At 41.3% G+C, this 22,874-nt stretch overlaps 4 protein-coding genes across 5 annotated transcripts; 1 reads left to right on the top strand and 3 right to left on the bottom strand.

The window, feature by feature from the left end:
• Positions 1-440: 440 nt before the first annotated feature.
• Positions 441-2,241, bottom strand: c1qtnf9 (C1q and TNF related 9). Its single transcript, XM_039789590.1, has 3 exons — positions 1,891-2,241; positions 1,721-1,783; positions 441-1,495 (listed from the first exon to the last, which is right to left on the bottom strand). Exons 1-3 carry the CDS (start codon positions 2,075-2,077, stop codon positions 726-728), a joined length of 1,020 nt encoding a protein of 339 aa, XP_039645524.1. The 5' UTR covers positions 2,078-2,241; the 3' UTR covers positions 441-725.
• Positions 2,242-3,374: 1,133 nt separating this feature from the next.
• Positions 3,375-8,251, bottom strand: tagln3b (transgelin 3b). The gene is made up of 5 exons (XM_039789876.1): positions 6,877-8,251; positions 5,739-5,970; positions 4,743-4,917; positions 4,510-4,612; positions 3,375-4,403 (listed from the first exon to the last, which is right to left on the bottom strand). The coding sequence occupies exons 2-5, from the start codon at positions 5,916-5,918 to the stop codon at positions 4,262-4,264; spliced, it is 600 nt and encodes a 199-aa protein (XP_039645810.1). The 5' UTR covers positions 5,919-5,970; positions 6,877-8,251; the 3' UTR covers positions 3,375-4,261.
• Positions 8,252-8,391: 140 nt separating this feature from the next.
• On the bottom strand, positions 8,392-12,716 carry abhd10b (abhydrolase domain containing 10, depalmitoylase b). 2 transcript variants are annotated; one of them, XM_039789873.1, is made up of 5 exons: positions 12,569-12,716; positions 11,911-12,097; positions 11,148-11,259; positions 9,278-9,415; positions 8,392-9,159 (listed from the first exon to the last, which is right to left on the bottom strand). In XM_039789873.1, exons 1-5 carry the CDS (start codon positions 12,660-12,662, stop codon positions 8,818-8,820), a joined length of 873 nt encoding a protein of 290 aa, XP_039645807.1. In that variant the 5' UTR covers positions 12,663-12,716; the 3' UTR covers positions 8,392-8,817. The 2 variants fall into 2 exon arrangements, with proteins under 2 accessions (XP_039645807.1, XP_039645809.1); XM_039789875.1 differs by lacking the exon at positions 12,569-12,716 and adding an exon at positions 12,224-12,399.
• A 55-nt stretch (positions 12,717-12,771) lies between these two features.
• Positions 12,772-22,609, top strand: ythdf3 (YTH N(6)-methyladenosine RNA binding protein 3). Its single transcript, XM_039789872.1, has 7 exons — positions 12,772-12,787; positions 13,777-13,857; positions 13,956-14,179; positions 14,606-14,630; positions 14,999-15,078; positions 15,349-17,040; positions 20,277-22,609. The coding sequence occupies exons 3-7, from the start codon at positions 14,156-14,158 to the stop codon at positions 20,298-20,300; spliced, it is 1,845 nt and encodes a 614-aa protein (XP_039645806.1). The 5' UTR covers positions 12,772-12,787; positions 13,777-13,857; positions 13,956-14,155; the 3' UTR covers positions 20,301-22,609.
• Positions 22,610-22,874: the final 265 nt, after the last annotated feature.

The raw sequence follows: 22,874 nt of genomic DNA, 5'->3' as shown, positions 1-22,874 counted from the left end.
TGCATGCCCATCCCCAAATACCAAAGGAAAGATTACTGAATGCTGTATTTTAAAACAACCAGCATATTGGAATGGAAAACAACAAAACTGATTTCTCTATTTCATCTTTTTAATGTCGCTTTTTTCATTTACAGGCTGATGCTCTCATGTCAGCAGAATGACATGCTCAAGATCCTGCAAGAAAGCTAATTTAATTGATTTAACCACATAATGCACACACAATGTTAACAGTGGGAGAAAATGTAAAGTAATACAACAGTGTAAAAGTCCTGTATTTAAAATTGTACTAAAGTAAAATAATGGAATTATTCTCAGCAAAATGTAGCCTACTTGAAGTATCAAAAAGAAAAGTACTGCAGTGAAATTGCCCCTGTGAGTGTTGTATTGTCTATATTATATTTTACTGTTTGGAGCTGTTTTGAAGTACTGTATATTCTTGGTTGTTCATCTGTAACAATACATTGTATTTTATAAGCCTGCCATATGATTTACATGTACAATCTTAATTAGCAAAGTAACCACAGTAGTCAAATAAATCCAGTGGAGTAAAAAGTATGACGTGAGTAGAAGTATTAAAGTAGCATAACATGGATTTGTACTTGAGTACAGTAGTGGAGTACTAGTAGTTACATTGCACAATGCATTATACAATCAATTAAAGTTTAGAGGCGGGCTGATTTCTATTCTGAAACATTCTCCAGCAATATAAAGAAATTATGCCTAATTTAAGCCCCAAAGATTAAGAACCCAGAAAAGGTAGTGTCGTCATCTTCATCAGCAAAGAGCCCATTGAACAGCTCTCCTCCAACCACCTGCAGCCACACCTTGTCCCCCACGTCCAGGTGCAGCACAGCACCCCCTGCTGCCTGATCCTCGCTGCTCTGGTAGGTATCCTTGGTGTGGATGATCTTTGCACCGTTCTTCACGAGAGCCACCTTCACGTTTCTGGAGAAGACAGTGATGTGGTAGGTGAAGAAATAGGCTCCTGCTGCGGAGCATGTGAATCTTCCTGTTTGTGAATCGTAGTGATTCTGTAAATTGTAAATGATCTTGTCAAACCGGATCGGTGTATTAGCTGCTGGGAGTTTACTTTGTGCTGTGAGTCCCACAGAGAAGGCACTTTTAGGGATAACAGGTGCATCTCCCTTCTCACCTATATCACCCTTCTCTCCTTGGGTCCCTTTGTCACCACGATAACCGATATTGCCTTTTTGACCTTGAACACCAATTTCCCCCTTATGGCCTGGCCTGCCGGGGGGTCCCAGTGGTCCCTGAATGCCTCTGTCACCCCGAAGACCAATTTCCCCCTTCGGACCCTCAGGTCCAAGAGGCCCCAAATTACCTTTAGGTCCTTGGGGTCCAGGCAACCCAAGCTCTCCCTTATTTCCTTTCAGGCCAATGGGCCCTTGGACTCCTTGGGGCCCCATTTTCCCAGGAGGCCCCCGTTCTCCATTGTCTCCCCTTTTTCCTTTGAGTCCTGCTGGGCCAACTGCACCTGTAGATGACACGCACACAATAAACCCGCTCATAAACTAGGCTCTATGTTTACTATTCAGTGACCTATATACATATTTTAGAAGGCCAGACAAGGGACAACAAATATATGACTAAATTGTGCAAATAAAGTTTATAAAGCTGGTAATAATTGATTGTTTCAACACAGGTTTATTTACAGATTTGTTTATTTTACAGTGGTGCAGTTAATTCTGAAGATACATACCAAGTTCTCCTTTGTCTCCCTTAAGGCCATCATTGCCTGCTGGTCCAATAGGGCCAACTTGACCTTTTAATGGGTGATTTATAAATGATTATTAGAAATTGTAATGAGACATTTTGGAAAACATTCATATAGTCAAGTTCTAAAGGAGAAGTCTTCTCTTCTAAGCTTACCTTGATCACCTTTGTCACCTCTGAGTCCATCTCGGCCATCTCTGCCAGGTGTACCGTTGTGTCCAGGATCGCCGGGTATTCCAGGGTGTCCACAAAAACAGCCTTTAATTTGGGTTTCTTCTTGTGTTACACACCTGACCGCCAATATAAGGAGCAGGAGAGTGACTCTAAGCCTCATCTGCAACATTGTACCTGATGCACCTGTCTAAAAAAACTAATATCCAACTATGTTAAAAACTTTTAGACTAAAAAAAGTTAAAGCCAGTGCATAGTTTACCACATGCCCTACTCATATGCGAACACACAGCAATGAATCAAGTTATCTTCAAACAGACCTACTCAGTAGGAGCACTGTGGAACAAAAGACAACCAAGACACCAAACAAAGAAAACAAAAGCTGTACAAGAACTTTGGACAAGAGTGAACTCAGTCCTTTCATTGGTCCGACTGTGTTTGTGGCTTACTTATTGTGTCTGTCAGTTACACATCACTTGTGCCCCCCCACATGCTTCTCCAGTCTAGTTCAGGCTAATAATAAGCATAATGTGTGTGTCAGGGCCAGACATGCAGAAGGCCACATAGTTTTACATATGCTGCCTTCCTATACAGTGAAGCAAACAGGATATTTTAACAAATGATCACATGCTGTCTGCATGGCAGAATATCTCATTTTTAATTGAGCAATAAAAACATGGCATTAGGAATGGATGCCTTATAGAATAATATTAGCAGTATAGAGATTCAAAGGATAGCATTGTAATGGGCTCTGTTTAGTCACTGGATACTAATATCAAACTAAAATGTTAATTCATGCCTGCTGTTCTCATATGTGCTTTATAAAATATCAACAGTCAGGAACAATTGACCCCATAAACTGGATCACTGACATAAAAATGTGACCTTTTGTGGCCCAAAGCCCAACCTCACAGGCATGCCTCTTAGACAAAGGTTACTGCTTATCTTAATGACAGTGCCCTTTACGTGTTATCTGCTAGACTGATTTTAATGTTAACCATGTTTGGAGTGAACATATCTAGGAGGGTAAAAGCCATGCAAAAGAAATAGAGAACCACAACTACAGTACATTATAGGGTTTTAAAAACATTTGTTAAGCAGTTTTGGTGACTCTTCTGTTTTTGCTACACTCTCCACTAAGGTAAGATCAGCTATTAAACAGCATTACTTGACCAGCAAGGGGTTTAATATCTTACTCAGGGTCAGCAAAGCAAAGATTTTGTGGCACACAGGCTTGAATCAGGAGGAAAATCTGGTAGAGGGGCTGTCAACCTAATTATTATGCCGTGCTGCTGTCCCTTTATTAGATTGTGTACAGTGAGGAGAGGCAGGAGGGATGGGCGCAAGGGAGGAGCTGTCACATAAAACCAAGATAAGAAAAAAAACACAACCCTCTGAGAACACAGCATACACCCCTGACTTCCACTTATAAAGATACCCAGCTTGTGTTACACAAACAGACACAAATATATGTTCACATACTTTATTTTTTTTTCAATAGTTCTTTTCACAAGCCTCCAGATATAAATATATTTAAAAATATAAACATGACAACACATAAAAGTGCACATTCAAACAATGACTTTACCTGGCACCAGATATGGAAACACTGTCATACAAGTTGGCTGCTGCACATTTACTTGCGTGGACACAAAATGGACACACCATGGACAAAGATGTAATCTAACAAACAAATAACAAGGGTATGGCTCAGAATGAATGCAACTCATTTATAATTTGAGGCCAATATATCAGGACCCAGTCTCTGTAGTCCCTTAACCAGTCCCAACGTGAGGTTGATTTGGTTACAGAGGGTACTGCAACAAGTCTTCAGACAAGATAGCAGAGACATCGTCAGTCATCGAGTTCCATTAGGTTTAAGGCTAAATACTTTGACAGTAACAGATCATCCTAAAACAGTGACCAATGATAAATGTGAATGAAAGTATAAATAAATACAAATAAATAGCATATAGCATGTTGTAACAGTGGTTTACAGTATTTAAAATTTAAAATGTGAATAACACTGATGGCTTGTTTTGTATAGAGATTTTAAGACGTAAGACTAAATTGATGTTGAGTTTCACATTAAGTAATAATTTGGACATGGAAAGTAAACAAAGCTACAAGGGGAACAGCACATGGCAAAAGGGTAGAGAGGAACAGGAGGAAAGTTTGAAGAAGAAGATCTACAGCATTTGACATCATTTTTTTTAAAAGATAGAACGCTCTGTTAGGGAAAGCAGCAATTCCAGGGAAATTGAGGTTAACATGGCAGGTGCTACAAAGTATATGGGGGCTACACCTTTTGTGGTATTAGTAGAAAACAAGGTCTGGAAGCAGGTTAGTAAGTGGTCTACATGATCTGACGGTGCATACCGTAGCCCGTCATACCAGATTGGGAAGCCCCGCGGTTGCTGCCCATCTGCAGGCCGATCAAACTCTGACCTTGGCGAAGCTGTTCCTGGCTGAACTCTCGCCGATACCCTTGGGCTTTCCTACACATAAACAACAGAATAGGGTGAGGTAGAGGCACATGAAGCATCATGGGCATGCAGTTGTGAAAATGTGAAGTTCCTCTGTTACAGTGAGGTCTCTCTTTACCTGTGGAACCAGTCTCGGTCACCTCTGTAATGACCATCGTCCTTAGTGACAGCCACACTCCCCAGAGCCATAAGAGTTCTTTGCACTGCTGCCATGTCCTTTCCTATAGCCAGAACAAAAGGATCATTTTGTCATGACATGTAATGAAAAGTAATTATCGTATTTTTTTTATTTTTTTAACATGAATAAATATATATCACTCCAGCAGTAGATGGAGTCAGAGGTAAAATTACCTTCCCAGAGGTCCACAGTTTGAAATATGTCAGTGGTTGTGACTCCATAAGCTTCAGCTGCTTGCAGGAACTGAGAGATCTTCTCCATTTGTTTGAAGGCCATCTGTGTGTCTAGGATCTTCTTAATAGGCTCCTTCCCCCTCGGATAAAGGCTGTTGATAAGCCTACAGAGGATCTGCGACAGAGGAGGTCAGAAATCTGACTTGATCATATTAAACTGACACACTGACCATACAGTAATGACAGTGGTGGTTTTTAGTTTACCCTAACACTTTTATTTTTGGTTAGGGGTAGTTAGGGCTAATTATGCTGTTGTTATTGTCCCCAGAGAAGGGGGTATAAAAAGGCATTCAAATTTAGTTGTAAAAGCTAATAGCATTTATAATTGTGAGAGTCAATTCAGTCAGTGAAAATGTGACATGTTTCATGGCTGCATTGTGTTATTGTCTGGGGAGTACACTTGCTGGTGCAGAAATTGATGTTTCTGCCTTTCTCTGAATGATTAGTCAGCTGGAGTGTCAAGTACAGTAAGAGGATATTGCTGCATCATGCAGGGTCCATTTTATAATCGGTTGTCAATTAAGTCTTATAATACCAACATTTTTTTAGTGAAGTCAGAGGAGTTTTCCAACAAACGGTTCCAGAATGACCAGGTACAAAATTCTACATTAACAAAGCAAGTACCAAAACAGCAATTTAAAACTCACTGTTTTCTGAAAATGATTTTTCAGTAAGGCTGAAAGTTGGACCCCTCTTTCTGTTAGGCGTGATGATAATGGTCTATTATTCCAAATAGTTCAAAATATAATATCTCAATACTATAAATACATTATTCTTTACTGAAGCTTTCACAAATAACTGGGCACATACCGTATATCTGGTTGCTTATTTTAGCCTTTTGACTTCATGGGCTCTTCTGAGAGAGCTCTATTATGTTGTATCATAAATAATGCAATGGTAACTTCTATTTTAAGTACAGGTACTGCAGCCACTCACTGTTCCATCCATCAGCCATTTCTGGAAGTTCTCCCTGCCCGTCTGTGGCCTTTCCAGGTTTCCTCCACACTGTGCAACTATCCAGTCCACCAACCGCTGCTCCAGGTCTTGGTCGTACTTTTGCTCGATCTTCTCCTGCACCTCTCGGCTCAGTCCGTAGCTGGGCCCTCTGTTCGCCATGGCAGCTCTCGCAACACTCTAGTACAGTATATAGGCCTAGTGTATAGTAGCCCTGAAGAGAACAAATAGCAACTACACATGAGGCTAAAATAGCATTAGGCCTACTACAAAAATATTCTGACAAAAAAGCTCATCATAAATTCCCAATAACATGTTAGTAAATGAATACGTTTTTAGTGACTATTTTGTATCCTGATTAAATGGCTTCAGGATAACTACAATTCTTTTTAGAGTTAATTTCTTTCCGTTTACTACAGTGAAAATCTATAGCGCACTATAATAAAAAACCATGTCAATGTTTGAAGAAAAGCAAAAAAACAAAAAAAAAACAGGTTTTAGTCTCTCCTTTTACAGCTCAGCAGTCCACCCAGGCGCATCCCTGGAAGCTTTAGCAGGGAAGGGTGTGGTCCATGGATGCTGTCCCGAACAGGGACAAGCCCTCTTGTTGCTACGGTAACAGCCAAGCCAGTTTCCGGCACGCTGTGTGCAGTGATGCGCTGCACAAGATGATGGCTCAAGTATGACCTCCAATTGGCAGTCATCATGACGCGAATTAAATAATCACATGTAGGCTATTTTCATAAAGTTTGCCTTCTTACAAAACATGCAATCATACATTGTACAACAGTTCTATATTTAGCCTGCAAGGCCGTTTAATTAAATTACGTCAGCCCTGTGTGCCGCATTTAAAGGTTTAAGTTTATTCTTCAGTGTCTTTACTACATCTGTTGTTGGGCGCAATTCTGTCAGTTAAATTCAGTAAATTCAGAGAAAGTCCCGCCATCTAATGTGACGACACCACACTGCTGCGCATCCTGCATTAAAACATAAACATTTAACAAACCCAAAGGCAACTGCGCAAAGCTCACACACTAGCTGCGACACGGAATCGGACGCATAAACATATCCAATTGGTCATGCACTCAAAGCTGTTTTATTCAATAAAGACTACACTTACTGAAGAGGAGAGAGCCGTCAGATTTGTCCGAGTCACAGTGTTAATTCCGCTGAGCTGGGCAGGGCTGAGGATGCTGAACTGCTGAAGCATCCATTAAGCGCAGCATAGGCGCGTGGGGCCGGACTGGATCTCATTTGTCCGGGAGGGGCGGGTCACTCTTTTTATATGCCAGCTTCCAAGGAGGGGTCCCGAGAGTCTCAACACAGAATGCGACGTGACACCGCTTCCGTACAGTGGTCACTGTGGTGCATGCTCAGCTTTAGGCAGCATGAAGTGACCCTTTGCAAACCAGCACATGACAGTGGTAACTTAATTTAATTCTTTTTAAACTCTTGGATGAGACTTCAAGTTAATGCTGCACATCAACCAATTGTATACAATTTAAAATCCCCCTTTTATGTCACTGTGACTTGTAGATTCAGTGACTTGTTCAATTGTACTTAAGCAGAGTGGATGTTTGCTTAGGTTATCTTGTTAGAATATGTGCTCTAACTGGTCTCCCTCCTGACTTATTAGTTTGTTTGGCTTCTACAAAAGGCAAACACTAAGCCTTAATGCTTGTTACAGCATCGGTCTCTTAGTTTCAGTGATGAGACATTTTTCTTTCGCTTACTAAATTATGAGTTTTAATGTGGTGGATAAATGTTGAATAAGGGAAATACTGTTTGCAGTGTTATGGGTCAATATGGAAAGTCTGCTGCCTTATTTCACACTGCTAGACAATAAGACAAGTACTTACAAGCTTTTGGTGCTAAACAAATATCTGTAGTGCAAAAATATGCTTTATTTAAAAACTATAGCAAAGGGAGCCCATAGTAGAACAATCGGCATAAGCAATGCCTTTTTGCACCATCTCTTCTGCGTGCATTACAGCTCTCGTGTTGTATGCTCCCATAAATTGATGTTTGACTTTAGTTTTGACACACAAAATAACTGACTACATAGCTCAACCATGAGTTAAAGGTCACCGCTGCAGTTAAGTGGTTGGTTTTGCCCCATTGAGCATAGTGCAGTTATAGTGGCCAATCACATGTTAATGATCAACAGTCCAGTGGCTCCATTCAGCAAGCCTCTCTATGGCTAAAGGCCAACATGTATGAGGAGTCATGTAACAGAATGTTCTAACAAACACAGCCAACGACCCGTTTGTTGATTTGGACTCATAATATAGAACCATGATTCGTTGTGTTGACATGTTGGTGCCTGGCAAATTGTGTTTTTCTTCAGTGTTCTACAGTTCTCTCCATCTGGATTTGTATAACAGAAATGTCCTAGTTTTTAAATACCCTTTTTATCCGTTTAGTAATCATGGCGATTTGAATTGGGGTCTGATTTTGACACTTTCATAAAAACACTCGAGTGCACTTAACTTTTAACTAAAGAGTTCCTAAAATTGTAAATACTTTTAGAACTTTAGTATTGTGTATGCATTTCAATATCTTAATTCATTTAATTCATAAAAACTGTTGTGGATTATGTTAGGTTAGTTGTGGTAACAGACGGAGACCTGCACTCTAGTGTGCAGAGGTTTTATTGGCCAAAAAGGGTGATTAAAAAAGGCACAGGAAAACTATGTGTCTAAGTAAAGCGGGAAGGGAAAACAGTCGAACAGTAAGAACGGCGGCTGGCACAGCATCAACCGCAGACCTAATTAAGGCCAACTTAACACTCCATATGATAACCTGGAACACATACAAATGCAACCTGAATATATAAGGGAACAGCTAGCAGGAAAGCTCCCTTTTAAAATAGTTTGCACTGTAACAGCATGTTCAAATGACATAAAGTACGGGGGGAGAAAAACAGAGATGGATGAAAGGTCATATTTGGCAGACAAACATGCCATTGTTTGGTAAATTTCTTGAAGGTTGATTTCCCAGTAAACACAGTCCTTCTCTCCTTATCTCAGCAACCTCTCATGCTCACTCATCCATCCCTAACTCAGACCAGAGTGGTCAGCTTGTCTATGAGATCATCAATAGTGTAGACCATGAGCTTGATGTCATCCCTGTCAGACATGCGGTGCTGGCCATGTCGTCGAAGGATGACATCCACATCAGGGCTGAGGACGCGTTCTGCAACCTGCAGGGAGATGTGCCAGGGGACGTCCTCATCTTTGAGCCCATGAATGAGCCGTACGGGACAGGTGATGGGGATGGGACTCTGGAGCACACAGTGATTTTCTGCCTCTTTCAGAAAGTCCATGCTAAACTTGTAATGACCCTCCTCTGAGTGTTTGGTGGGCACTGTCCACTCCCCCTTCTCCTCAAACTCCTTGCGTGTCTGCACATTCAAACATGAACAAATCCAACTCAGAAAAACATTTAAATGTAAATGCCTGTAAAGTTTCAAACAGAATGCTAAAAAAGGTGATATATGTGATAATATTATATGTTCCTACCTCCAGAGGAAGAGAGTTGAACAATGTGACAATGTGATCAGCAGCAGTGGAGATGCCCACCAGTGCTGCAGTCTTCTCTGGTCTTGCAATGGCTGCAAGCAGCATGAACCAACCGCCTATACTGGAACCCACCATTATCTACAAGTAAGCAAAAACACCACAGACTGTAAAATAAAATAAAAAAAGACCAAGTGGTCTACTGATTAATGAAAAATAATATATAAACAATGTCATTAAAAACACTACATAAAGACAACACCAGACTCCTGCAGAACAATCATGGTAATGGAAGACTAATGAGACCACAAATGTGGTAACACAGTGCCATCTTCTGGAGACGTAGTGGAACATACAATGAATACAAAAAAAATGGGGGTTGATTTAATTATTCCAATTATATCATGGATTCTGCTGTTACCCTTTTTTTTGGTAATTTGTTGAGAGCAAGATGAGTTTTGGTTTGTTAATTGTATTGCTTGATGATTAACATATAATACAAAATACAAACATTTAAAGCCCCCTCACTCAAAAAATGTGTTTTGAATATTGTTGCGTGACTTGGATGTTTGTAGCCTGGTTGACACCAGACCCTTCTCAGTTGTAACTGAGAGTGGGTCTGGGCAAGCTTCATTCGCAGCGTATTTCCAAAGGGGTGCCACCAACGGACGTCGCTCAAATGCCTCTGGGCGCATTGGATAGTCCTTCAACCAATCAGACCAACGATCCGGGTGACGTAGCGGCGACAGCGGCATCAACGGGTTGCTGCTGAAGCGGTGGCCGTCATGTTGAATGTAAACAAAAAGCTGCTTGCCTTCGCTGCGCTATCGTCATTGTGTAAAGCCCGCCTCACCAGTTGTGATTGGTGCCTCGATTTGGAAAAATTGGAAATGGGCTTGAATGGGCTCTTTGCCAGACTGACTTGCAGAGCAAATCTCAAATTTGCTGGAAGTTCGTCAGGGTTTTCTCAGGCTAGGATGTTTGAGCTTCACTGTGCAGAATGATGTACGTGCAGAGTTTTATACTAGAAAGCTGCGTTTTACATTCATCTGCTTAAGTTTCTCTGTACTCACGTTAAATCTGAGTATAACACGTGAACATACCAGCAGGATTTTGTTTGGAGCCAATTGTGGCCATTTATATATTAGGGAAAATGATTAGATGTCATTTCAATAGTTTTTTAAGGAAGTATTTGAACTTTTTTTGTGGAAAAACCATATCAGACAAAATATTATACAAAGCAGAGTATTCTTATAGGTCTTAAAGTATGTTTGAAAGGGATCTTCAAACAAAAAAACAATTTAAGATCAACTTAAAAACTAAGTGAAATGCAATAATTCACTGGTGCTAGTAGAACTACAGGCTGAGTTAGAATTTTTATATTGTGTTTGCACAACACTTTCATTTTGGTTTCTCTTTTCACAGGCTGCCTGTGTGGCTCTCTCATTGAGTATCTAAACATTTTTACTGGTTGATTTTAGAAGAGACACTTGTATTACTGTGGGATGCACCATTTGGCTATAAGTTAAATAAAAAACATCATATTCTTGTAACTTAATACATGTATATTCAACAACTACAACCCTGTAATTGTAACTCAACTGAAATCAATGTTTTGAGATTCTTGTATTTTGCCCTTCTTTTCCGGCTCATTAAATCCCATCCATACATTTCAAGAGGTTTTCCTTTCATGACCCAAGTCTCACATGAAAAGACAATGTTCATTCCTGAGAGAATGAATTCTGACATTAAACTTGATCTAAATGAGAACTGACTCATTTCCCATCCCAATTGAACAAAGTTTTTATAACTTCATTGATTTCTAAACACCAGAAACTTGTAAAGAGGCATGATGACCCTAGGAAATATTTACCTGTGGCCCCTCTACTAACTCATCCAACACGAAAAGGACATCTTTTTTCCAGGTACCAATAGTTCCTTCTGATAGCACCCCGTCTGAGGCCCCATGTCCTGTGTAGTCAAACCTGGGAAAACATAAATGGAGCAGCCCTTGGGTATCAGAAGGTAAAAACAAAGACAAGCCATGAAAGCCATTAGTTCAGATTTGTTTAAGACATTATGAGTACAGTAAATCAGTTATATACTACACTGAACATAAGATGAGGCCTTTGAGTATTCAGTATGATGGACCCATGCCTTTTATATCAAATCACCTCAGGAATAGATGCTCTGAATGACAATGAGAGGTTTGGAATGGTAATTTTTTAAATACTGATATTTCAGTCAACAAACGGTTTTAAATATTGTCTACATGTGCTTATCCTGTTATTTGAGCAAGGCTGTAGAAGTGTAACCGTGGGTGTGTGGTGGGTGCATGCAGCTTTTCCATTTCATGCATTTTATTTTTGCTCATGCAAATCTGTAACACACTTTGGATCATCTGTGTTGAGTTTTAAGAGCTATATGAATCAAGTTTAATTGCGGAGCGCAAAAGTTGTATTGTTTTGAAGGTATTGCAGGTGTTTCTCAAAACCAAGACTATGGACATTGAAGACCAACACTGTATGTATGAGGTATGTCTATTTGATCTGATCTATTCTGTATTTAGTATTAAATAACGAGCATGGCATGGTCTTAGTATGCACACTCGTCAGTGGTGTGTTTGGATGGCTTACCTAAGGTATGCGTGCCCTAGTGACCTACAGAACTCCTCCAGTGCCTCAGCTTTCTGCCCATTCATGTTGGAGCCATATCCTGGGAGGAAGACCACACCTGGGCTCTTCCCCTTCACTCTTCTGTAGGCCAGCTTGGGAAGGTCTGGTCGTGAAGCATACTGAACTGTGGACTTGTGTCTCCTGACTCCTGGTTGACACAGTGAAAAGTATTATTGCTATGGAGAAACGTGTTATGTAACGTTAAATTATTCACAGTACTAGCCTACGGTATCACTGCTAAAAAAAAAAAAAAACTAAATACAATGTCACACACTCCATTTTATAAGACAAGGCTTCTCTTGACGCAAACTTAAAAACCGCGCATGGATACTGGGGATCAGCATGCTCATTTTTTTCACATCGACCAAAGATACCAAACATTTGGCCACATAAGCAACTAAATGAGGCCAATTAAAGTCGAAGCGGTTTCATAAACTACGAGAATCAATGTAGACGGCGCAAAAGCATTAACAAGCGCAAACCCCCAACCGTTTATGCCCTACATTTTTAAGACGACGCAGTCTGTGTGAGCCACACCCCCTACTCTGCGTTTAAATACCGTTTTTTGAGACTTAAACGTTGTTAATTAGTTGTGCCAAAAGCGGAGACTTGAACAAACCTTCCAGACGTTGTGAAGACAAAGCTGCGAGCCCTCCATTGCTTAAAATATGTGAAAGTCCTCTGCGGCAGGACCTCAGCGCGACGGCTGCCATACTGCTCCGCGACCCACTGAGGAAGTATCGCGAGAGTCACTCACAGAGCACATCAGTTGTAGTCTCTCTCTTACATCTATGGTTGTAGTCCATTAGGCCTATATTACAAACAGCACAGCTCTGTGGTGAGTATTCAGATCTTTTAAGTAAAAGTATCAATACTACAGTGAAAAAGTAGAAATACTCCAGTCCTGCATTCATACTTTTGCGTAAGTAGGCCTACTATTAAATTGTATTGATACATAAATGTGAATGCAGCCTTTTAATGTTGTAGCTGATTTAATATACTGTCGGGCAGTTGATCTTCACAATTCATCATATCTTATTATCTGACCATATGTTTTGTATAAAGAAGGTGACTACAGCCATCAGACAAATGCAGTGGAGTAGCAAAAAAATGAAAAAGTAAAGTAGCCTCAACATGCCTCAAGACTATAGCCAACTTAAGTGTAGTAGCCTACTTGACTAAATGTAGCAGTTAGCCTATATTCCACCATTTCTGTGGAGTTGCTTGCTTTTTTTAAGCAATCATACCATTAAAAACGTATTTGTTCTGTTGTTGTTTTTTTTACTCATGCTTAGATCCCAAACCAATAAATGTACTACATTTCTGCACTTTAGTAACATGTATAATCTTTTAGCCTAGCAGCTGGAAGCCTGTTGGTGTTGAGTGGTATTATAAGCCTATTTTATAGCAGATAGCATATTTTATAAGTTATAGGTTTGGATTTTTTTTATCTGTAGTAGGCCTACAATATTTCCCACTGAAATGCAGTGGAATATAAATAGAAAGTAGCAGAAAATAAAAGTATCTCAAAATTGTACTTCAGTAACCTACAGTACATTAGTGTTCTTTTTTCATGCATTTCATTAATTTTTTTTTATTATTGTTATTTTATTTTATTTTATCCACATGGGAATTCAGGCATTACTGGGTGGCTAAGCTAAAAGAGGCTCCCAAATGCAGAGGTGACTATTGTTTTGATATCAGCTAGGATAACAGTTGTTCGGTAAAAAGATTATTTCGGTATAAAGATTAAGAATAATGTTAAGTAGCAGGGAACTTGTGTGTTTGTGACTGTCATGTGAAGTGTCAGTTTGTAACATGACTCAGAGCGTCACAGGCGGAAGGTCACGGAGCAGCAGAACGGAACGGAAGCGGGAGTAAAAAGCCTGTCCGCCATTGTGGAAAATGGTAAGGGATATTCCAGTAAGACACTAGGCAGTTTCAGATTGACTGTAAAATACCATCTGTGGCAGGATCGTACATTTTAACTGACGCCTTCTCCACAGACACAAAGTCGCCGTTTGTAACAACCAGAAGAATCAGATCATCGTCAGATCTGACCACGGGAGGAAAACGCCGCCTTGTACCCGTAACAGAGTGATTGGACAACCCGAGAGACGAGCCAGGAAAGCACCCAAGTGCAAATAGAGGCAGGAGAAAGCAGTGGACAGTCTCACAAACAGCTATCAATTTCGGTTCCTGGAGGATGTCTGCGACCACAGTCGATCAGGTTCGTGCATTGACATGCGAAAGATGCTATAAATGTATTAGCCGTGCGGGGAAATGAAACTTTGTCGACAACAGTTTGATCTAGTTTGACACGCCAGATCAAAGAGGCTAAAAAGTCTTTGATATATTGTAGCTATTAGCGGTAACGTAAGCCGACTGTATTGCCAACCAACTCTAGCTGTAGCCGGTTGCCATTGCGGCACCGTTTAGTTACTGGATGTCAGAGCGTTTGACATCCGGTCAACAACGCGAAGCAACCTGTAGTTAAATGTTAACATCCGGGCTGATGGTTTTAGCCTAGGTTAGGCTACTACTATCGACTGTTATATTTATTCACGGAGGAGGATACAGCCAGCTCTCTGTGTGATTCTTGTTTCCTGTCGTGATCTGACAAGTCTCTTTTTTCCTGTGCTGCACATTATTTCAGAGACCTAAAGGACAAGGAAATAAAGGTAAGGCTTTTAACACTGACGATTAAATGGTGTACAAGCCCTATTTATTTTTAATTTCTCTTTATGTTTTTCAGTGTGACGGTACCGTCTGTTTTGATTATTGATTTAATTAGCTAACATGCTATCCGCTTAGTGATAGTGCTTTGGAACTGTAACCTAAACTGCAGCTTATTTATGTTCCCATTGTTGACTGACCTAATTCTGCCTTTGTTTTTATAATGTTACACCACACTGAGATCCTGTCATGTTTTAGATTTGACCACTACACACCCATGACCAAACATAATGAGCTGACATCTTGAGCCTGAACTATTTGTGACTCCCATTTACAGTACATATGATTTACTGTCTTCTATTTCCATTCTTAGTGCAAAACGGATCAATGCATCAAAAGGATGGTGTGAATGATGATGATTTTGAGCCTTATCTAAGTGGCCAGACAAATCAGGTAATGTCATACAATAAACCATAATATGTTCTGTCCAGACTGACAATGCGTCACCTAGTGCTTGTGGCCAGTATTTACCCTAAAACCTCATGTTATAACACTGTGATTTTCTTGTTTGTTCCTAAAGATGACAAATGTTCCTATAACTCAACTCACATTCTATCTTTACTGTTCGTAATATGTCATCATGTTTGATTATTTGCTTATTTGTTAATTCTATTACTTGTCATCATGTATAGTACATTAACTGTCTCTCCTTATGCCTCACAGAGTAACAGCTATCCACAAATGTCTGACCCCTACATGCCAAGCTACTATGCTCCATCCATTGGTTTCCCTTACTCTCTGGGAGAGGCCGCTTGGTCCACAGCAGGAGACCCTCCTATGCCCTACCTAACTACCTATGGACAGATGAGCAATGGCGAGCCGCACTTCATCCCTGATGGTGTGTTCAGCCAGCCAGGTGCCCTAGGGAACACCCCTCCCTTTCTGGGTCAGCATGGCTTCAACTTCTTCCCTGGTAATGCAGACTTTTCCACCTGGGGTACCAGTGTCTCTCAGGGTCAGTCCACGCAGAGCTCAGTCTACAGTAACAGCTATGGGTACGCCCCCAGCTCGCTGGGTCGGGCCATTACGGACGGACAGGCAGGCTTTGGAAGCGACACCCAGCATACTAAAGTCCCGGTGCTGAACAGCATTGAGCAAGGTATGACGGGCTTAAAACTGGGTACGGACATGGTGGCAGCTGTCACCAAAACCGTGGGCTCACCACTTGGAGGCACAGCAGGTATGAGCAGTATGGCAGCCAATAGCCTCCCTCTGTCGGTCAGCTCATCCGCACCTAAACCTGCCTCCTGGGCAGCCATTGCCAAGAAGCCGGCCAAGCCACAGCCCAAGGTCAAACCCAAAGCCAACATGGGGATGGGGGGAGGCGCCATTCCTCCACCCCCCATAAAGCACAATATGAACATTGGTACTTGGGACGATAAAGGCTCCCTGAACAAGCCTCCATTAGCTCAGACTATGATGCCTCCGCAGCCTATGGTGCAGCAGCCTCTCCTAGCTCAGCCCCAGCCCTTACTGCAGAACCCATTGCCCCCTCAGCCTCAACACCAACACCAGCCCCAACATCAACATCAACACCAACACCAACACCAACACCAACACCAGCCCTTCCAGCTCCATTCTCTCCAGTCCCCCCAACACCCCCAGCCTATGCCCCCTGGCCCTCCACACATGCACCTGTCCTCTCAACCTGGCCCCCCACATCCCCTTCATCAGCAACAACCCCAGCAGCCTGGTCCACCCCCCAATCGTTGGGTGGCTCCCCGGAACCGGGGTGAGGGCTTCGGTCTGGGTGGGGGAGTCCCACTGAGTGCCTCCCCTTGTTCTGGAGAAGTGCATCCCGTGCTGGAGAAGCTCCGTGCCCTCAACAACTACAACCCCAAAGACTTTGACTGGAACTTGAAAAATGGACGCGTTTTCATCATCAAGAGTTATTCTGAAGATGACATCCATCGCTCAATCAAGTACTCTATCTGGTGCAGTACAGAACATGGCAACAAGCGTCTGGATGGTGCCTACCGCTCACTGGGCAACAAGGGGCCCCTGTATCTGTTGTTCAGTGTCAACGGGAGTGGGCACTTCTGTGGCGTGGCCGAGATGCGCTCACCGGTGGACTACAATGCCTATGCAGGCGTCTGGTCTCAGGACAAGTGGAAGGGCAAGTTTGAGGTGAAGTGGGCGTTCATCAAAGACGTGCCCAACAACCAGCTGCGACACATCCGGCTGGAGAACAATGACAACAAGCCAGTGACCAACTCCAGGGACACTCAGGAAGTGCCTCTGGAAAAGGCCAAACAAGTGCTTAAAATTATCGCCGCTTACAAGCATACCACCTCAATCTTTGATGACTTTGCACATTATGAGAAACGTCAGGAAGAGGAGGAGGCTCTGAGAAAGGTGAGATAAACTTATATAAACATAGCCCTGTCAACTGTAAATAGCTTGTTTGTATACATGAGACAGTTCAGTTTAGTTACCCTTTTAAAGGTATGTAGCTTTCCCTGAGTCACTGCTACAGGCTGTAGCCAGAGAGTAATCAGCTGATCTTGTTCCACCTGCTCTTTAGACAGAGGTTGTAACATCCTGTTGCAGCCCGGTGTAAATGGAAGTCCCCAGAGGCCTCTCAGCAGATTGACATGCTACCATTACTCATAGGCAGGTTCAGGAAAACCTGATTCTTCATCAGCCATCTTGTGCTGTTGAGATTGCGACGATCTTCCCAAGTGGAGTTAGATGCATAGAGGTTTCCTGAAATAGCCCACATTCCTGGCATTCCTCATTTCAGACCGAGGCAGATGTAGGCTCTGATCTCCCTTTGAACGCCAAGCCGCTCTGCTTTCCACAGGCTCCTCATGCTTTATTAGTCTTTAACAACATAAGCCCTCGGCCTGCATGCTGGCTGCAACGTACCTCAGAGTTGGTACAGTTTGCCTCAGATGTTCTAAATGGTTGATTTAAAAAGAAATGTTTCCCAGTAAAATACATGATAAAAATGCATGATTGCATTTGTCTGTGTAAGCCTGCGTCCTCCGAGGGGAAACTTAAATATGTTGCATTGGTAATAACAGTGGTGTACCACAAATGTTAGTCTAAGTGGTAAAAACTCTGTGGGATGCTACTGCTGTGGAAAAACAGCAGCCAAGGAGAGAATAACATGTTCTCACTGCTAGTGTTCTGCTGCATCCAGTCTTAGATTCACCAGTATGCTAATTTAATTGCGTTTAGAACCCCCCCCCCCCATGACCCGCTCCCTCCTTTTCTCCCACTCCCCCACTGCTGGTGCTCCATTGATGCTGTATTGACTCCTCTGTGCTGACCTTGTTAATATGCGCTGGGTTACTTTCTCATAAATATTTCAACTCAATGTTTTCAGGCTTCTGAAAACAACCTGTCAGTAGAAAGCCTGTTTCATCTTGCGTTGTGCAGGCGTTGCGCTGTGCTGCTTTTGTAGCCCTGACCTCCTACATGACAGGATTGGCCCAGCCGAGGCCTCACCCTCCTTTGCCTGACAAGGTTAATTGTTCTCTATTGTTTGGCCTGTCTTTCCCGAACTTTGAGAGGTGTCAAACCAGCACAGCTACCTGCACTATAACACCTTCCCAAAGTGTTTTTTTTTTTTTTTAAAGATAACTTTGGATCTAAATGTTGTTGCAGGATTTTATTAGCATAACTAATTTGGCAATTAATACTTAGAGGTAACTGCCTTCTTTCCCCTGGATGTTATAAGGAGTGTTAGGGTGAATATCAGCCTGCTGTCTTCAGAGCCACAGCCCAGTCTGAGCAGCCATTCTGGGGATAGAGTTACACTGGTCTCACAGGGCTTTTCCCAGACCATTGACATATACAACCACTCCTCAAAAAGGACACTGTATTCCTCTTTTATTGTAATTCATGACACTCCCTTGCATATTTGATATTTGAGGTGCGTTGTGATTACTTATGTTTCGTTGTGTAAGCACGTTGTGTTTATCCGCAAGGCAAACCGCGTTACTACAAGCCTAGTGTAGTGGCTGCAGTGTAAACCCATCCGAACATTTTGGTTCGTACATACCTTTTCTTACAGCGGATACTCTCTTGCGCTGTGTCTCACTTATTTTAACACTTTAACACTAAACAGAGAAAGTAAAGGTATCTTTACTTTAGTGATTGATTAGTTTTCCTGCCAGTGTAGTGTAACTCAGTATATCAACAGTGAGAACTATAGACATGCCTACAATGTTTTCAACTGAGGAGCCTGTAAATGCTTTTTTTCTGTAAATGACAAATCATGATTTTTAATTTTACATGATTGTTTGAGATGTCTTTAAGTTAAGTTAAATTGTGCTCATATTGGAATATAATCTTTGAGATGATAGATAGATAGATAGATAGATAGATAGATAGATAGATAGATAGGATACAATACTTTGTAAATGAAATTTACAAAACATCATTTGGCTTTGGAAACCAGTACTTTCCATAGAGAACAGGAAGTCAAACTGTACAAAATAGAACACATGACATGAAAAATGTATTTAGTTTTAGACTTCTGAAGTGACAGCTGTTTTCAAATAGTCAGAATTGATGGGAAAACATTTAGCCTATTTTTAGTTTACTTTCAGCAGCACATCATACTGCAACATCAGTCCCCAATTGACGGATGCTGTTAACCTCATTCCCTACAAATAATATATTTGATGTATAATTCAAAAACACTTTTGAATGTACTCAAAATAGAAACATTCAATAAATCCTAAGTAGTTAATGAGATTTACCGAGTGGTACGAGTGCATATAGACACAAAAAGGCATTCATTTGATACATCTCTTCTGATGAGTCAAATCAATATCAATCGCCTTCATAAATGGCTTTTGATCATCTCTGACACTAGAGTGCACCTTTAGGACTCAAAAATCAAGTGTCACATCTTCTAAAGGCCCTGACACACCAAGCCGACGGCCAGGAACTAGTGGGCCGACGTGAGGCGATGCCACAATCTGCCTTCGTCGCCTTTGTCTTTTTTAGCAAATTAGCACTGGAACACACTGCAACGACTACACAGCCAGTGGCCAAATACCACGTACGTTCTGCGCCTGCGTAAGAGGAAATAACTCTCCATACTAGCAGGCGGCTGTAATCTATTTGTCATTCAAAATAGGAAACCAGATACAAACGTTGCTACGATACCCACAACAAACAGCGTTTGCCTGAATCAACAGCGGCAGAACAGAACCGAGCCTATGTCCCCTCTGCTTCACTACCCGCAGAACGACAGCGGACCCCGGGTGATGGCTAACTAGACTGTTCCTCGCCCGGGCTGTCACCCGTTCTCTCCGCAAAGAATTCTCCCTACGTTGGGGAGTGGAGTGACCGAGCTCGAACTGCCTGCTGCTGGCTCGTTGGCTAATGTCAGCTTGCTAATTCCACCCACCCAACATGCCTTCATCATACACTGGTTACAGAAAATTAGCCAAACAAAGTTGTCACTCATCTGGCGATAGCAATGTGCTTTCCTACGATGTGACAAGAGTGTGTGAATGAAACATTAAGTTGTTATATTTTACTAATTTTAGCTACTGCTTACGTTTGTTTGTGTCCCTTGTTCTTGTTCAGTACCATCTGATTATCTCTTTCTGTTTTTTCTCTCTCGCCAGGAGCGCAATAGAAATAAACAGTAACCTTCAAGCAAGCTCTCTGCTAGAACTGCAACACTAATGACGTAGGACCTTAAACAAAATTTGCTTAACCACAAGGAGGAAAGGCTCTCACAAATTTCCGCTCAAGACAACAATGTATCTGAACACTTGAACATGACAGTATATGGACTCATCTGTATCTGTTGACTGGTGCATCAAACCCTGTGTTCCTGTCTCACAAGAAAAAGAACGTAAACCACTTTAAAAACTCTGTGGTTAAAGCACTTTCAGTCCTAAACAGCCTCTACCAATACCCTTAACTCTCTAACTGTGTTCTTCTTTGATTTTGTTTGTGAGCAACTAACTGACTAACAGAAGTAGTCAGAAGATTTCACCAGGCTTATTTGTAATTTTTTTTTTTAATGCCTCAAATGTTTGGGATATTGGTGAGCTTCCTCAGCTCCTGAAGAGAATTGTAGATTATCTGTATGAATTCATCTATTACTTGAATCTGTATTCAGCCATCTGATCCTCCTCAGACAGAGGTTTGGATGATTGACAGGTGGGACAAAATAATTAGGAAACAGCCACAATCATGCCAATCATTGGATGTATCCTCCCTCTACCTGGTCCCTTCCTTTTCTACATCTGTTTCTGTGTACCAAAAGATTACAATTATGCAGCAGGCTGGCAAGCACTGGCCAGTGCACATCTTTGTTTTTTTTTTGTCTTGTGATTCTGTCATTCTGAAGTGCATTTGTCTGAGGAGAAACCTGCTGCTCTTGTAGAACCAGCGGTGGCCTCCTTGGGCCCTGTGGTAGACTGTCTTTGCTCTGATGTTGATGTACTCTACCGTACCTCAGGCTCAATCAGACTGTCTGTCCTCTGAGCACTTTTGGGAGAATCCCATCACTCCTCCTGCTTGGCTTGACTGGGATTCCCCCAAAACGGCAAGACATCAACTGCAAGGATGTGCCAGTTTTCTCCTCTAGGTAACTCACTAGCTAAATAAAAATGACCCATGTTTTTAGCGCAAACCGTGCTTTTGTGTTTTTACTCATTTGCCTCAGAAATGTATGCATTACTTCTATGCTTCACAGAATCACACACTCCAATGTAAACTCTTCTCCTGCAGCACAAGCAGATCCTCCCTTTTCTATTTGCAAATGGGCCTCTAAATAAGCAAGTGTATATAGCAGCTCCACTTCCACATCTGCTTTGCATTGCAGCATATAACTAACAATAAGTGTAACATGTGTTGGTGTTTAGGGGGGAGGGTTTGGCCATATAGTCAAAGGTGTACAATAAATAGACTTGAAGATGACACCACATCAACATGCTTGCTATGTGGAAGGCAGCCCGGCCAACCTAAAGGGGGTTTGCATCACAGTACAACTGCAGGGTTAACAACCAATATTGAAATGTGTAACAAGGACATGGTCATACAGGCAGTGGTGGAAAGTAACTAAGTACATTTACTCAGGTACTGTACTAAAGCACAATTTTGAGGTACTTCTACTTGAGTATTTCTATTTTCTGTCACTTTATACTTCTATTCCACAACATCTCGGAGGCAATGTACTTTTTACTTCACATTTATTTGATCGTCACAAGGTTATGATTTCACATAAACAAAAAAACATACAATAATCATATAAAACAAATTCATTGTTACAGATTGAACAAGTTGTTTGCAGGCCATTTGGCCCATGAAATTTCCTCTCCAAACTTCTCAGATTGTTTCATTTAAATAACTATTAAAATAAAATTATCCGATATTTCACAAAAACACAAAGATTAAAGACAAGTCCAAAAAAATGGGAACAGATATGTGTAACAGACTTTTTTCTTCTTCTTTCCTCACCCATTAATCATCTCAACACCCCTTAGATTTATCTTGTGACCCTTTGGGCCGACCCCTAGATTGGGAACCAGTGAACTAAAATTTCTAACTATGTATGAAGTAGTTAAAACTAGCTCCACCTCAACCAACTGCTACAGTAAAATGCTACTTATGATGATGCATCAATATTAACAATCTAATATTGTCACATATAATAATACATTAGTCCATTATGCCATTCTGCATAATGAATATATTTAGTTGATACTTCAAGTACATTTAGCTGATAATGCTTCTGTAGCCTAGTTGTATGGAATTTTGAATGCAGGACTTTTTACTATTGTTACATTACAAACTCATAAGTGGTACATTTCTGATAATCCCGTCTATTATGTACATTAAGCTTGCGGACAAATTGTGTAACATGTTGGGGTCTATTGTGCATGTTATGTATTGTATTATATTTTTCTTAATCCACAGGAAAATAAATTGACATTATTAATTAGTACTCCCAGATTCTGCTGTACAATGAGTGATTTTATCATATCAAACAATTCTTATGTATGACTTGCTTTTCATATTCTCCTGACACATTTACTGTATTTCACCCTGAAATGAATAATTCTTTTCACTGTCTGACCACCAGAGTGCGCCATCATATCATGGTTCTTTTACACAGCTCCCAAGACGTACAACAAAGCATTTCCTAAGCAGCAAAGCCCTCTTTCTTCTCAAGCTCTCCAAATCATACAGACACAATTATACCAGGATGA

The sequence above is a fragment of the Perca fluviatilis genome, chromosome 22 (assembly GCF_010015445.1).
Source record: "Perca fluviatilis chromosome 22, GENO_Pfluv_1.0, whole genome shotgun sequence".
NCBI classification, from domain to species: Eukaryota; Metazoa; Chordata; class Actinopteri; order Perciformes; family Percidae; genus Perca; species Perca fluviatilis.
This window is presented reverse-complemented; position numbering and strand designations above follow the sequence as displayed.

Excerpts from the sequence above, each read along its gene's own strand:
- c1qtnf9 (XM_039789590.1), bottom strand. The coding sequence starts at position 2,077 with ATGTTGCAGATGAGGCTTAGAGTCACTCTCCTGCTCCTTATATTGGCG. Across the intron at positions 1,784-1,890 it reads AGGTGACAAAGGTGATCAAG|GTCAAGTTGGCCCTATTGGA; the intron begins GTAAGCTTAGAA and ends ACCCATTAAAAG. Across the intron at positions 1,496-1,720 it reads GGGAGACAAAGGAGAACTTG|GTGCAGTTGGCCCAGCAGGA; the intron begins GTATGTATCTTC and ends TGTCATCTACAG.
- tagln3b (XM_039789876.1), bottom strand. The coding sequence starts at position 5,918 with ATGGCGAACAGAGGGCCCAGCTACGGACTGAGCCGAGAGGTGCAGGAG. Across the intron at positions 4,918-5,738 it reads AATGGCTGATGGATGGAACA|ATCCTCTGTAGGCTTATCAA; the intron begins GTGAGTGGCTGC and ends CCTCTGTCGCAG. Across the intron at positions 4,404-4,509 it reads GACCGAGACTGGTTCCACAG|GAAAGCCCAAGGGTATCGGC; the intron begins GTAAAGAGAGAC and ends GTTTATGTGTAG.
- abhd10b (XM_039789873.1), bottom strand. The coding sequence starts at position 12,662 with ATGGCAGCCGTCGCGCTGAGGTCCTGCCGCAGAGGACTTTCACATATT. Across the intron at positions 12,098-12,568 it reads GTCTTCACAACGTCTGGAAG|GAGTCAGGAGACACAAGTCC; the intron begins GTTTGTTCAAGT and ends TGTGTCAACCAG. Across the intron at positions 9,416-11,147 it reads AGTTAGTAGAGGGGCCACAG|ATAATGGTGGGTTCCAGTAT; the intron begins GTAAATATTTCC and ends GCTTACTTGTAG.
- ythdf3 (XM_039789872.1), top strand. The coding sequence starts at position 14,156 with ATGTCTGCGACCACAGTCGATCAG. Across the intron at positions 15,079-15,348 it reads TAAGTGGCCAGACAAATCAG|AGTAACAGCTATCCACAAAT; the intron begins GTAATGTCATAC and ends TATGCCTCACAG. Across the intron at positions 17,041-20,276 it reads AGGAGGAGGCTCTGAGAAAG|GAGCGCAATAGAAATAAACA; the intron begins GTGAGATAAACT and ends CTCTCTCGCCAG.